The sequence below is a fragment of the Zalophus californianus genome, chromosome 8 (genome assembly GCF_009762305.2).
Source record: "Zalophus californianus isolate mZalCal1 chromosome 8, mZalCal1.pri.v2, whole genome shotgun sequence".
Taxonomy (NCBI): domain Eukaryota; kingdom Metazoa; phylum Chordata; class Mammalia; order Carnivora; family Otariidae; genus Zalophus; species Zalophus californianus.
Window position 1 is genome coordinate 51,958,222 of NC_045602.1, and position 14,930 is coordinate 51,973,151.

The window sequence follows — 14,930 nt, forward strand, 5'->3', positions numbered from 1 at the left end:
GCCAAAGTTAGAGTATCACCTTTGCAACCTCCCTGAAGTCTCTTGACCCCTTGGCTGGGGCAACTCAATACAAGGGGTTGCCTCAAGGAGGTGGTGGCCAACAGGTCTAGAAGAGTTGGAGGACTGAAAATGAGGAAGTTCTAGATTCCAAGGCCATCGGAGGGCAAGTAACACAAGTGCAGCTTCCGGCCAATCCCTATGGGTCACTGTATGAGACCAGGCATCATTTCTCCAATCCTTACTACAGGACTAAGATCAACTCAGAAGCCTACACAAACCCGGGGCCATGGGGCCATGCTCGCTGCAAATAAGCCTTGTGAGAGGTGGTGCCTTACATTCCCACCCAAGCCTCTGGCCAGTCTTTACAAAAAGGCACCAGAGAACTACAAGTGCCCCTCCTGGCCACCCAGAAGCCTTTCCTGGTAAGTCAGGATAGGCTCAGAAGGCTCCAGCTGTTCTACACAGCTAAAGGAGACATCCCAGCTGCAGCAAAGCTGCCGTCTCTAGGGGAAGGTTGCCCCACTGGCAGGGGTATACTAAAGGCAGGGAAATGGGTAGTCTATTCCATGAAAGCAAGTTAAGGGATGCAGTCCGTAGAGAAGTTAAAAATAAAACTTGACTACATCTACTTTTTATCCTTGCCACTTGCTATTGGCAATTCTGAACAATATTAGTGATAAAATATGCCACCCCATCGGAGACTGGAGACCACTTCTACCAGTGAGCTACTAGGGTTTTCCACCTTATCTGCTAATACCTTTGCAGGTAACTGAAACGAAGTACTCCACACACATTCAAGGAAGGCCATCTTTCCTCCCTCTCTGACCCCCAGTTCTGCCAATTCAGCTACACTGCTATGTTTATCTATAAACTTCTCTTCCCTGTGACCCCAAGAGGCCTGACCAGATGTCCAGAATGCTGGGGGGGGGGGGGACCCAGGGGGGGAATGAGCATGGATCTGGGGTGAGATGCACTGGTTTCCAGCCCCAATTCTATTGCTTGCTAGCTGTGTGGCCCCGAACAAGTAACCATCTCTTTGAGCTTGCTTCCTTGTAAATAAAATGGTAATTATCACAGCATCTATTTCCTAGATTTATTATTTTTAAAGATTTTATTTATTCATTTAAGAGAGGGAGGGAGGGAGAGGGAGCAACAATCTGAAGCAGACTCTGCACCCAGTGCAGAGCCCAACATGGAGCCTGATCCATGACCACAAAATCATGATGTGAGCCAAAACCAAGAGCCAGACACCCAACCAACCAAGCCACCCAGGCACCCCTATTTCCTAGAATTATTTTGCGGATTGAGAATGCTACTAAAACATGAAGGACACTGTCTGGCACACAAATAGGATTCACATTTTTACTTACTCCTAGGTTATGAGAATTGAAAGCACACACTCTACCAACCTTCTTTTCACCCCTAACTCCAGTTCCAGTGTCTAATTTGGGAAATGAGCTCAACTTACATTAAGTGTGAATTTTTTTCTTCACAAAATTATTTGCATGCCTACAGTAACTAGAGTTGTTTTCTCACAGGTTATATAACTTTTTCTGTAAGAGACTTCAGTTTAAGAAAAGCAAATCCTTCACCTCCAAGGTTTAGGGCCCAAACAGAATGCAAAGATGCTGCTCAAGAGAGGATGTGCTAACCAATTAATTCCAGTTCAGGCCTAAAGTATCCGACACTAAAACTTAATTGGAAATATAGTCTGTTGACATTTAACAAAATTACTGATATGGTTGGGCACAAGTCTACCATCTTTGTTAGTTTTCTATGTCTCTTCAATCCTTTACTCTCCCTTTCCTTTTTTTGGGTTAGACTAATCCTTAGTAATCCATTTTCATTTTTCAAGTGGTAAAGAACCTTAACTAATTACAGTCTCTCTTGAGTTAGTATTACACCACTTTAGAAATAATGTAAAAACTTACAACGGTGTAATTCCATCTTAGTCTTTAATCCCAATTGTCATTTATTTTACTTCTCCATATGTTACTCCTGATATCTGTATCACTCAGCAAGCATTTAGCATAGGCAAAATTGTCAAGCAACTTTTTATGGTCATGTTCTCATGTAAGCCCTTGAAGAGGACAGGAATATGGTTTATATACATATACATACATTCATACACACTTTTTAAGTTCAGCACCTACCTCATAAGCCTGTAATGTTTTGCTGATGAAGGTTTATAGATGTCAAAGTAGGATAAAGCAGTAGGGAGTCAAACATAGCACCTTACTCTCCTCTTTCTCGTGGACTGTGGCATACAAGATGTTACCCTTCTCCCCACCTTTTTAAATCTTTAGAAGTCGTCTTACAGAAACTACCCCTTAAAAAAAAAAAGATCCTAAAGTTTTATGAAAAGGTATACTTCCCCTTCAGCTCATGGAACTTACTGTAATTTATCACCATCAGTTTTATGCCCTGTAGATTAAAAGGTTCAGCATCTGGCAAATTTCCTTCTAGATTTACAGAGAATTCAGATATTTTCTGGTTCTCCTCTGCCTTCGACCCTATTCTTGTTGTCACTGGTTCTCCTTACAGATTAACAATCATTATAAAGACACAGGTATTGAAAACTGGTTATCCCGTAGATGTGAACCTGGCTACGTATATAAAAAATATATTATAAAATTAACAAGGAACAGTTACTTACATTGGGGGGGGGGGCAACAGGATGGAGTAAGAGAGGAGCTACACTTCTTTGAATATACCATGTTTTTACAAGTGTGACTTTAGAACCATGTAAAATGCTTTTTGTAACATAAATTAAAAAATGTAACCCTTAAAAATCAAAGATAAAATTAAACACATGAACCTCAAAGGTAATCTACAAGGTAGCATTCCTACTAAAGAACTATTCCAAGTGGGGAGGGGGTTGGGGGGATGGGTTAGCCTGGTGATGGGTATTAAAGAGGGCACGTTCTGCATGGAGCACTGGGTGTTATAAACGCAAACAATGAATCATGGAACACTACATCAAAAACTAATGATGTAATGTATGGTGATTAACATAAAAAAAAGAACTATTCCAAGTGACTTGAAAGTTCTGGGATTTAAATATATATCCTTACTAGGATATACCCTACGGACAAAAAGCAAAGCTAAAAAAGTATTTTTTTTTTTTTAAGATTTTATTAATTTGACAGAGAGAGACACAGCAAGAGAGGGAACACAAGCAGGGGAGTGGGAGAGGGAGAAGCAGGCTCCCCACTGAGCAGGGAGCCTGATGCGAGGCTCAATCCCAGGACCCTGGGATCATGACCTGAGCTGAAGGCAAACACTTAACGACTGAGCCACCCAGACGCCCCGCTAAAAAAGTATTTTAAACTGTTTTTTAATAATCACATTGTTGGTTGTGGTCTTAGTATTTTTTTATATATGTAAAGTGAGATATAGATAAGCAATTTTGATAGTTGAACCCATCAAGCTGATGTCCTTGAGAGATTTAAGATAGAAGAGATAAAAACCTGAAAGTCCCAAATTTGAACCAGAAGTGTATGATAATAATGCACTTTATCATAAAAACAAAACACATTTCAGTGCTGTGCACTGAAAAGCAACAACCAAAACTGAAGCAATGACCATCCTAAGGAGCCACTGTTCCTTAAAGAAATGGCTGACTTCAGGTCTAAGGCAGAAAGTGTACAAGATGAGCCTGCAAAATCTCTGTATGTAGAGAACAAAGAACCCATGAAAATTAGTAGTGTCATGTCAAAAAGAATGAGCAGTCATATGAAAAAGGCCGAAAATATGACAATGTGAGCATCAATAAGGCTACTACTGTAAAGGTTTGCAATATCCAATGTTAAAATTCATGAGTTCAAGTTAATACCTAAATAAAAAGAATTTACCATACTCCGTGGGTGCCAAAACTCATTTTGAAAAAATAGTAAGTAAAGGAAAAGCATCAAATACTTAAGCCTTTCTTAAATAAAGGATACCACACTGAGTAACCAAAGAGCAGATGAGAGAAGTTTCTCTTTTCAGGAAGTGTTCCAGCTTATACAAGGAGAAATGTTCAAATTAAAATATCACCATTTTGCAACCCCCAATGAATAAATATACATCTAACCTTTAAGCATCAACTTCTACTAAAATCCCAAAGAAAACTATGATACTTTGTGCCTGCTGATCAAGAAGACCACATCACCATCTAAAGCAGTCTTTTTCTTTTTTTAAGATTTTATTTATTTATTTGACAGGGAGAGACAAAGTGAGAGAAGGAACACAAGCAGGGGAAGTGGGGGAGGGGGGAAGAAGGCTTCCCGCTGAGCAGGGAGCCCAATGCAGGGCTCCATCCCAGGACCCTGAGATTATGACCTGAGCCGAAGGCAGAAGGCAGACGCTTAACGACTGAGCCAGCCAGGTGCCCCTAAAGCAGTCTTAACAAAAAGAAAAAGAACCAAATTCTGATCACATTTCCATATTCAACTACAAATTCAAAAGATATCAGAGGACAGAGGAATATGCTAAAATTATACTATGGGGTTGCAATGAACAAATCTAAACTGTGAGGAACGCTTTCAGCAGTGCTTCTCAAACTATGTGATCAATCAGCTTAGTTTTCCTTTCTTTTCCCCAATTTCCAATCCATCACAGATTATTATTTTGTAAAATAAAAATAAGTGCAGAAACTTAAAACCCCATTTTTAAATTAGCATATCTAACAAATAAAAAGTCACTGTCAAACTGAAATAAGGTTTCTAGACACTCAATTTCTGTACTTAAGTCAACATAAAGTTGCATACTTTGTGGATCAGCATTAGATTCCAAGACCACATTTTTGAGCAGCATGGCTTTGCAGAACCAAATATCTCATTTCTTTATCTGAATTCTGAGAACATCATCCTTACATTAAAAATAATTTTAAAAACCTATCAGACTAGTCAATATATGACTTTATTCAAATCTCTTCAGCAAAACAAAATAAAAATCACTTATGAAACATTAGAAAATCTGAACTGGATTTAAATAAATATTTTTAATCATGTTATTACATTAAAAGAATCCTTATCGGGGTGCCTGGGTGGCTCAATTGTTAAGCGTCTGCCTTCATCTTGGGTCATGATCCCAGGGTCCTGGGATCAAGCCCCGCATCAGGCTCCCTGCTCAGCAGAAAGCCTGCTTCTCACTCTCCCACTCCCCCTGCTTGTGTTCCTGCTCTCACTCTTTCTCCCCGTCATATAAATAAAATCTTATCAAAAAAAAAAAAAAAAGAATCCTTATCTTTTAGAAACGCATAATGAAATGTGTACGGGTAAAATGGCATGCTGAGATTTCCTTTAAAATACAAGAGAAGTTAAGGGTGGACATACATATATTTGGCTTTGAGGGGATAACTGTTGGAACTACATAATTAGCATATATGGGTAAGTTATCCTATTCTCTTCAATATACTTGATATTTTCCACAACCGAGTATTAAAATAAAAATTTAAGGTTTTTAAAACCTGGTTTGTTTTTTAAGAATTCAAAAGGAGTTTTGGAGAGACAGCCAATTTTCATAGCATTCTGTGCCAGAAAGGGTAGTAAAATCTAAAACCTTTTATTAGAGGTGGTGTTGAATGCAATCTTTTATTGCTTTGGTGTCTAGATGATGAAATAGAAACTTTAAAAACTGTTACACCCTTAACCAACCAGTTATGTGTAGCATGAATAAAGGAGGGAGGTATTTCAAGGTTTTCTGAAAAAAGTGTACAATTCTAAAATTATATGCAAAGAGTCTATTTGTATTTGGAGCCTTAGGATAAAAATTCCCAATCCTCCATAGAGGAACATTATTTAATACGTATAGCTAACCATCAACACCTGTCACTAAAACAAAAATCACCCCTACCAACTTTTAGGCTTTAGCAGTTCCTTTTATTCTAATATAGAATCCCAATTTCCACATAACTAATTTGGAAGAAATAAGAGTTTCCAATTTTTTTTTAATTTTTAAAAAATTTATTTGAGAGAGCGAGAGCATGAGTTGGGGGGAGGGGCAGAGGGAGAGGGAGAAGCAGACTCCCCACCGAGTAGGGAGCCCTACGCAGGGCTGGATCCCCGCCAAGATCATGACCTGAGCCGAAGGCAGACACTTAACCAATTGAGCCACCCAGGTGCCCCTCACACTTAAATTTTTAAGATTAAATTCCAAGGCTGGTCCAGACAAGATTAAAGCTCATATGGTCTCTGGTTTTAAAAGCTTCCCCCGCTAAGGAAAAGATTCCTTAAAAAATTAAGATTCTTACTTAGTCTGACTATGCTGCTTTACCTTAATGGCACCTTATTCTCCAACTTTTAATAGCTCTTCTCTCTCATTACCACATTCCCCTATCAGGGATTTTTTTTTTTTTTTTAAGATTTATTTATTTGAGAGAGCACGCACAAGAGAGCAGGGGAAGGGGGTGAGGGCGGGCAGAGAGACAGTCTTAAGGGTGCAATCTGAGCCAAAACCAAGAGCCGGATACATAACCAACTGTGCCACCCAGGAGCCCCTCACCTATGTTTTAATTACAATAGACTCTTGGCATTCATAAGCCACCCCCCTCCCCACCCACCCCACTCCTTAGTCTATGGCATGTAGCAGTTTGTCATTTTGCTCAGGCTGTAGCTAAGCCCGAACTGAGTGTGTAATGAGTTTGGTGGGCAACAAGAAAGTTGCTGCTTTTTGTTCTTCACTCCACTCCTGCTCACTGTAAGGTAATGTGCTGTGACAGGAGTAAGAAATCTAAGAAAGTAGTAGTTTTTCATTTCCTTCCATTCACTCTCTCTTATTAACTGGTATATATACACTTTCATCTTGGAAAAGCTGACAAATCTGATAATAAAGCAATTCAAAGTCAGCAGGCCTACGTCTGAAGCACGTCTAATCTAAAAATTTACAGTACAGGGCTGTGTCCTGCACCCAACAAGCCACTGAATTGTTTTTTTACACCTTTACAACTTTTTACAAACAATGTAAGTAATATTTAAATGGCTTAAAAGCAACTGCAGGGGTCCATAGGAAGTAAAGGCTGCTCTGTCTTTGTAGTTTTTCAAGCTAATACTAAATGACTTGCTAGAAGCTACCTCAAATGGGTCGTGGCAGAAACCAGATGTTACCATGAGCAGGAAAAAAGATCTTCCTAACACACTGAAAACATCAAGTAGTTTTACTCAAACCAACCTGGGTCAATTATACATAATTAATTTTATCCAGAAATATTAGGAGTTTTAAGAAATCTTTGACCTGTATACTAAGGGTTGAAGCAAACTGAAACCCTGCTCTGCTATGACTTCAAGTAATACATGAAGAATCCCTAAACATCCCAAGTCACAGGAGGCTCCTGTCTAAAATCAGAGGCAAGCAAATCTTTAATAAATCAGCCACAAACACAAGCCGGTATTTTAAATATACAGTAGGAACATTTATTTTAACACTTCTAAAAGATATTTCTCCATGCCTGATGATTTGATATAAAAATCAAACCCATCATACTTTTCCCACCAGTCTTTCCACATCAAGGGCAATCAGAAATTTGTACAACATGAATATTTGCTTCTGAAACAAAAATTACAAATTAAGTGATAACAAAAAAACACAAATCAACTGGACCCTAAACGAATTTCTAATGAAGTCTTTCCCCTTTCCCCCAATCACCTAGAACTTCTTTCTTCAGCCTCATTCAGCTCCTTTTCCTTTCTTTGCTTGGCCATGAACTTCTGTTAAAAGCAATTTGCAATATAAAACATTAGGTGTTGCTCTGCTGTGTATGAAAACGTATCTAATATAGTCCACTGAATTTACAATTTAAAAGAGCCTGATCCTACAAAATAAAGATTAGAAACACAGTGCCTTACATTAACATTCTTTCCTTCCATTCACCAGTCATCTCATATTTATGCTATACCAGGCATTATGCTCGGTGCTTGGGGATTCAGTGATCAACAGGACAGGGAAGGCCCTTTACCTCATGGAGTTTACACTCTAGTGGGGCAAGAGAAACAATAAAAGAACAAATAAATAAGACAAATTTTGGTGCTGGTAAGCACTATAAAGGAAAGAAATACAATGAGGTAAGTGACTGTGGTTGACCCTTCTTAAGGGTGGGAGGGAGTTTTGCACTTTTAGCTAGGTCTTTCTTAAGCAAAAGCCTTTCTGGGAAACTGATGAGTCCAGACTTAGCTAAAAGTGGGGAAGAGGCAGCTATCCAAGTGGGACTGGGAGGGGGCAAAGGAACAGAGATATTAAGGTGCAAAAGCAGCAAAGGGGCCTTTTACATGTATGGGAAAAAAAAAAAAAACTGAGAGCACCAGAAAAACTGAAACATAGTGAGCAATAACAGACAGTGAGGCCTGAGAAACAGAAAGGAATCAGATCATGTAGGGCTTTATAGACCTACAAGAAGAAGGTTGGGTATTATCCCAAATGCAATACAAAGCCAGTGGAAAATCTGATGGCAAAATGACACAAAGTTGAGAGCAGAGCATAACGGTTAAGGGTCTGAGGCTAGAATACAACAGAGCTGGGTGAAAATCCCAGGTCCGCTACTAACCAGCTACGTGCGTGATCTTGGGATTACATACTTGGGTTTAGATACTCTAAGCCTGTTTTCCTCACCTTTAAAATTGGAATGATTAAAATAAATAAATAAATAATAAAAAAATAAAATTGGAATGATAGCATCTACCTCATAATGTTGATGGCGGGGGGGGGGGGGGTGTTAAATAAGCTTCCAGCAAATAACAACTCAATCAATGTCAGTTGAGTGTTGGTGCCACAAATTCAATTTAGAAGATATATAAAACAACTCTGAAACGTTCAGAAGGAATCAGAACCACCACTTCAACTACGGCTAATGATGATTCTTTAAAGTAGCACTTCCTTAGAGTACAACTTAAAGGGGGGGGTGAGGGGTTGTCATTAAATCAGTTTAGGAAATGGCTTAAATAAAGTTAAGCATATTCTCTGACTAGGTAATTCACAAATTTTAATATGCTATGTGTCCGACGTTGCAAGAGGCCTCAGAATTCATGGTGTCCCACACTTTAAGGGAAAGTTACATGGGACTGTAGTGGTCTGTAGAATCTACCCTGGGGATGCTGCGAGAGGAAAAGGAATAAAGACTAGAAGTTCCTGGCAAGGTAGAGTGAAGACGGTACTTCTGAATTGTAGAGGAATAAACTGGCACCCATCTTCAAAAGTTCTCCCGAAGGGAAGAATATACATTCTGGGTGAACACTTAAGTAGTTTAATTATAATACCACCTGAAGAATTTTATGAGGTGTTAAGAAAAAAAATTTACCTCTGTATTTTGCTTATGACGTGTACTCTTGCAGTGATTTGTCATTGCTTTTTCACCTGAGTAGAAGAGGGAACAAATTGGACAGAAGAATCCAGCCTTCGGGACAAGAAAGTCTAAATCTACAGGAAGAAAGGGGGGAGAAAGGAGGAAAATTAGTATCTACAGTTGTATTAACCAACTTATCTAAACATGACAAACATGCTAATCATAGTACACACTTACATACAAGCACGCTATATACTGCTATGTATCTAGGGATCAAGAGCAATTAAGCCTCTAATCACAGGACTGAGGGCTTTATTTTTTAACAAATTCTGTAATATTCCAGTGCCTCTAGGATACCACGAAATTTCTTCAGAATAGCAATTCATTTGGAAAAGAATCTAATGGTGTTTTTGAAATGAATGCCTTTGGAATCCCATTAAAATAAAAGAATAAAAAAGAGGCAGAACGAAGGGCAACTGCCTGAGGAATATGCTGAGTAAACAGATAGGGTGCTCCTTTAGCTCATTTTAGCTGGCCACAAACAGTTTGCTAGCTAAGCTTTTCAGAATGTTTACTGAAATTTCTGCCTGGGCAAGTATAACTTAAGTTCTTACCACAGGAGCAAAGAAAGTACCAGGAATAAAAGAAAAGACTTATCCCAGACTTTTAAGAATGAGAAAAGAAAAAAAAAAATCCTTGCCAGGTCATCTAAACAACAGAACACTTACTATTGTACTGAATTTTTATTTCATATGATTAAGGAAAAATGCCATGTTTACTTTACCTTCAGGGACATCAGGTACCACTGATTTCCCTAAAGAAGAGTCCTCAATCTTCTTACGTTTTCGTTCTGGTTCTGAATCCTTTAATCCAGATTCCTCATCAACTAAAATCATTATAATTTTTCAAGGAAAAGAAATTATTCAAAATAGATTTACAGCCTGTAAAGCTAACATCAGATAATCGCTACCTACAAAGTTTAATTTATGGCTCATCTCTCTAAGTAAACCTTCCTTGGCTAATCCTACTGGACCACTCTTCCAAGATTCTTGGATGTTAGGAATAAATGGACTAAAGCTAATAGCATATTTTATTTATATATTGGTCTCGAAAGCATTTCAAGAGTAATGGAAGAAGTTCAAGTTCTGTAATTACTGTCAAAAGTGTATGTAAAGGGCTGGGTAGGAAAGAGTGTGGACTGAGGAGGAAAGGACGTGGGCAGAAAATAATTCTCATGCCCTGCACTGAGGCCCTCCCACTTAAGAAAAACTGAGCCTAAACTGACAGAGACCCCTGCCAAACAGAATCACAAGTGACATCACAAATGTTCAAGTCCAGGAAAGTAAATAACATGTGAGAAACATTCAGTGTTGGCAGACTCTGCATAATATGATCCTGGGGAAGACAAGAACAGAAACTGGTTCCAAGCAATCCTGGTTACCCTCAGGAGCTATAATACCTTGCTATTACATGGTAACTGACAAGTCCCTTTCACATATATACACTTCATTTAGCTTTTATCTCATGTGAGATAGGCAGGTCAAATGTTCATTATGCTTATTTCTTCATAGATGGAGAAAGCAAAACCAAGACAACAAACCAAAATCAAAACTAAGAAACTGGTATGCCCAAGACTACAAGGCTTTTAAGCGACAGAGGCTAGAACCAAAGTTTGTGTGACTTCAAGTTCAGTGCTCTCTCCATGCAACTGGGCCACTCTTCAACAAATCTGAGGGGATGGACAGGAACCATGAAATCATTATTTACTCCTCTCTTATTCCTTGTGTTTTACTGGTCATCAAGTCCTAAAGAGTTGATTAAAAAAAGGCTATCTCCCTTTTCTTGACCTGATTAAAACACCCTCTAGTCTCTTCCTACAAAAGTTTATTCCCTTATCAGAATAACTAATAAACCTTCTTAAACATATTTGCTCCTGCTACTCCAAAGGGATGTTTATGTTGTAATAATAAATACATATTATATATAATCATATAATAATTATTTAAATAGGGGGGACCTGGGTGTTAAGCGTCTCAGGCGTTAAGCGTCTGCCTTCGGCTCAAGTCAGTCCTGGGATCGAGCCCCAGGTCGGGCTCCCTGCTCAGTGGGAAGCCTGCTTCTCCCTCTCCCACTCCCCCTGCTTGTGTTCCCTCTCTCGCTGTGTCTCTCTGTCAAATGAATAAAATCTTTAAAAAAAAAAAAATCTTTCTTTAAAAAATAATTATTTAAATAGATTAGAACAAATATTTTACATTTAAAATTGTTTAGAAAATTACTTTTTCTTCAGCTAGATCCTTCTGTCAAACATATTGTCCATTAACAGAAATAAACTGTTATATAAGCAGTAAATAAGTCCACTTGTCTCTATTTTTCAGTTGAGATGAGGCAGTTCTAAGAAAGCTGGTAGCTGCAAACAGAAATCCTGGGGTAAAATACCCTCATGAAATCATGCTAGGAGCTAATCAGATTTATTGAAGTAATCTAGATTACTAAACCACTACCTATGGCTTGGTATCAAGGAGAGGTTAGGGAGAAGAAGAGACAAAGAAGGAAAGTACCCACTTGGCCATGGGAGACATCTTCAAGAAAGAACACATGATCAAGAAACACATAATTCAGAGACGTCAAGTAAGACTGAATTAGGAAGAAAAAAACCTTAATAAATCAAGTTTGACAACAATCCAGTGGGGGTCTCTTTATCAACATAAATTTCAGAAGGTGAGAAAAAAAAATTTCAGGAAGGTGGTTAAGAAAGAAGCCAAAATACATTCAGTTCATTGAGATGAAGAAGTTGAAAACAGGTGATTCCTTCCAGATACTTTGCCCTGAAAGGAAAAAGAAACGTGGGAGCCAGAAGGATCCCAAGGTTAATAAGGGCATGGTTTTTTTAACGGGAAAGACTTGACCAAAATATTTTGTATGTGTGGTACCAAGGAAGATAAAACACAAGCTGGCAGAGAGTGGAGATGCTGTATTTGCTCTGGTAAATGGAAATAAAAGCAAGGTTATCTAGGGAGGAATGAGCTGGGTAAAGCAGTATATGATACAAAGGGGGAAAAGACTTACATTACACCTGGTTAGGAAATGGGAAAGAAAGAAGGTCTATAATAGATGGTGCGGCAGCACTGAGGGCCCAGCTGAAATCAGATTCAATGAACTTGGAATGAATCACAGCTGGTAGTTTCTCCTTCTCGAAGACAGGACAGAAAAGCAAGAGGGCAAGGAGGGTGCATCAAAGAGAATGTACAAAAGACCCTTTGTAGTGCTATTTAAGTCATCCTAGTTTGATTTTCCCCTTTAACTCTCTGAATCAATTAACTTGAGATCTGGAACTGTGTGTTTTTCCTACCCTTTTATTAATTTTGCTATGAATATAATGGACACAATGACAAATATCTGCTGAGGGACTAAAGTACTGTCCCTTACTAGACACTGGTCCATATTGGTTTCAACATAAATTTTATCAATGTTAAGACATCTTGTTTCATTCACTGGCTGGCTGCATAGCAGCCTCCATAAAGCAAGGGATCTGGGTCCACAAATAACAGCTGGTTAAGCAATGATTTCTACTTGATGCTGCAACATGGTCAGAATAATCTTTCCCGTGTATCATTTCCACAAATTTGTCATGTTCTATTATCACATTCTATCACAAAAGGGATTGCCTATTATTCTGTTATTCCATTCCATTATGTTCCATTATCTCTAAATTACAAAGACCAAAATCTTTATCCAGATAAGATTGTTTCCCCCACCCCCACTATACTTCACTGTTTTTCTACTTTTCTTCTTAGATGGTAGACCTTTGAACTTCAACCACTACCTTGTGTTGTGTTACTCTCTACTCTCCTCCCCACTTCCATCAACCCTGCTTTACCTTCACTAATTTGGAAGGCCTCTTCACCTTTCATTGGGTCTGTCGCAACAGCTTTTTCCGATGGTGGTGTTTTCCCAATTCTAACTCTCTTGGTTGGCGTTTTAGCTTTAAAGAGAAAGTCTAATTTATTGCTATAGTAATAGCATTCCATTCTTAGTTCAGAAGTTATTTTGATTTCCCCTAAAGTGAACTAAACCTATTACTCTAATACAATCAAAGTATTACTTAAAAGTGAAATGGCACCTTCACAAATTTTTCTAAATCCTAAATCTGAGGAAAAACTGGGAGGCAGTCTGGTATAATATCATTCTACTAATCAAAAGCTATGTTTTCCAGTAACACAAATATATCATTTTCATTCTAATTTGGGCACTGTAGTTTGCTTTCCAGATTTGTCGTCTTTTTTTGAAGTGTGATAACTCAGGACAAAGTCTGCTCTGTAATTAAAAGAAATCTGTAAATTTGTACACATTCCTTTGGAAAATATCACAGGCCATCACTATTTGTTGACTTCTTTTATCAATACAGGGACAATTATGGGTAATGCTGCAACACAAATTTTTATAATTTTAAATGTAATCCCCTCATAAAGCAGAAAATTACCACTTCTAAGTATCTACCTGCTAAATGTCTTTGAATCATGGTTTTCAGATCTTCTTCCATAACATTCTCACTTATTGAACCAACTTGGGAAAAGGCTTCAAATTTCATCTTCCTTGTGTCCACAGCTCTCTTTTTTCTATCCCCTCTTTTATCTGTGGGACGGTCATTTTTGCTTTGTGCTAACTCAACTTTTAAATCATTGTCTCCATCTTCCTCCTCTCCAACTTCATCAACAGTAACAAAATTAAGCTCTTCTTTAAGGTTGTTAAAATCTGCCAGAGAGTCTTCATCCTCTTCAGTTACTTCATCCAAAGTCACTAAATGCAGATCACTGCCGTCATCCTGTATTTCATCTACAGTAACTAAAGCAGAAGGGTCTTCAGGCATCTGGGAAGAAATGAACCCAATGGGATCCCTTCCAGTATTTCCCTCATCTCCTTTAGTATTTAAAGTGGCAAAACTTAAGTCAGCCGACTCATTTAAAGGTAGCTCCTCAACTTCTCCAATTTCATCCACAGTTACCAAGCGTTCCTGTTTGAGAAGATCTTGCTCTTCAGCCACTGACAGTACAGTAACATCTTTAGGTTCACTGTGGGAAATGCAATCATCTTGATCAATTAACTCATCTAAAGTAAGAAGTGAATTTGAATTTTTTACCATTTCTTCCATATTTATTTCTTCTTCATCAATTACTTCATCCACAGTGACTAGAGCTTGTGCTAGGTGTGCAGCTCCATCTTCCTCTTCCCCAATCTCATCCAATGTTACAAAAGATAATTCCCCCTCAACAACACGAGGGGCAGGAGTTTTCCCCTTCTTCTTCTTTAAGTTAAGTTCAGAGGAAGGGGCATTTTTGAAAGCTTCTTTTCTTTTTCCCTTTAGTGGGTTTTGCTTGGTTTGAAAAGGATTTACTTCTTCTATAACCTCATCCACAGTGACAAATTCATCCAAATTAAATGGAAATAATGGTTCCTGTTGAAGAGATTTAAAAAAAAAAAAATCACAGAACTGTGAACAGAACCAATTACTGATAACCTGTTAGGCTCCAAATAGTTGCAGCAAATGTACATGAAATATCATCTGTGAGAATTTCAGTGCAAATAAGTTTCCTATAGGCTATAAATTATTTTTTAAGGCTCCACAAATGAATTAGCTCTAATTCACAAAGTAAACACCTCCAAAGGTAAAATCCTA

General features: G+C 38.3%; 1 protein-coding gene across 3 annotated transcripts in view; it reads right to left on the bottom strand.

Annotated features, from left to right (window-relative positions):
• Positions 1 to 7,315: 7,315 nt before the first annotated feature.
• The window catches only part of ZNF638 (zinc finger protein 638), a 130,228-nt gene continuing 122,613 nt past the window's right edge, over positions 7,316 to 14,930 (bottom strand). For 2 of the 3 annotated variants that reach the window (XM_027620753.1, XM_027620754.1), the window contains exons 24-28: positions 13,754 to 14,708; positions 13,134 to 13,253; positions 10,041 to 10,142; positions 9,272 to 9,390; positions 7,316 to 7,688 (exon numbers count right to left, since the gene is read on the bottom strand). In XM_027620753.1, the coding sequence (XP_027476554.1) occupies positions 7,623 to 7,688; positions 9,272 to 9,390; positions 10,041 to 10,142; positions 13,134 to 13,253; positions 13,754 to 14,708 (1,362 nt within the window). In that variant the 3' untranslated portion in view covers positions 7,316 to 7,622. The remainder of the gene's footprint in view (positions 7,689 to 9,271; positions 9,391 to 10,040; positions 10,143 to 13,133; positions 13,254 to 13,753; positions 14,709 to 14,930) is intronic. The other variant, XM_027620752.1, reaches the window with a different exon arrangement.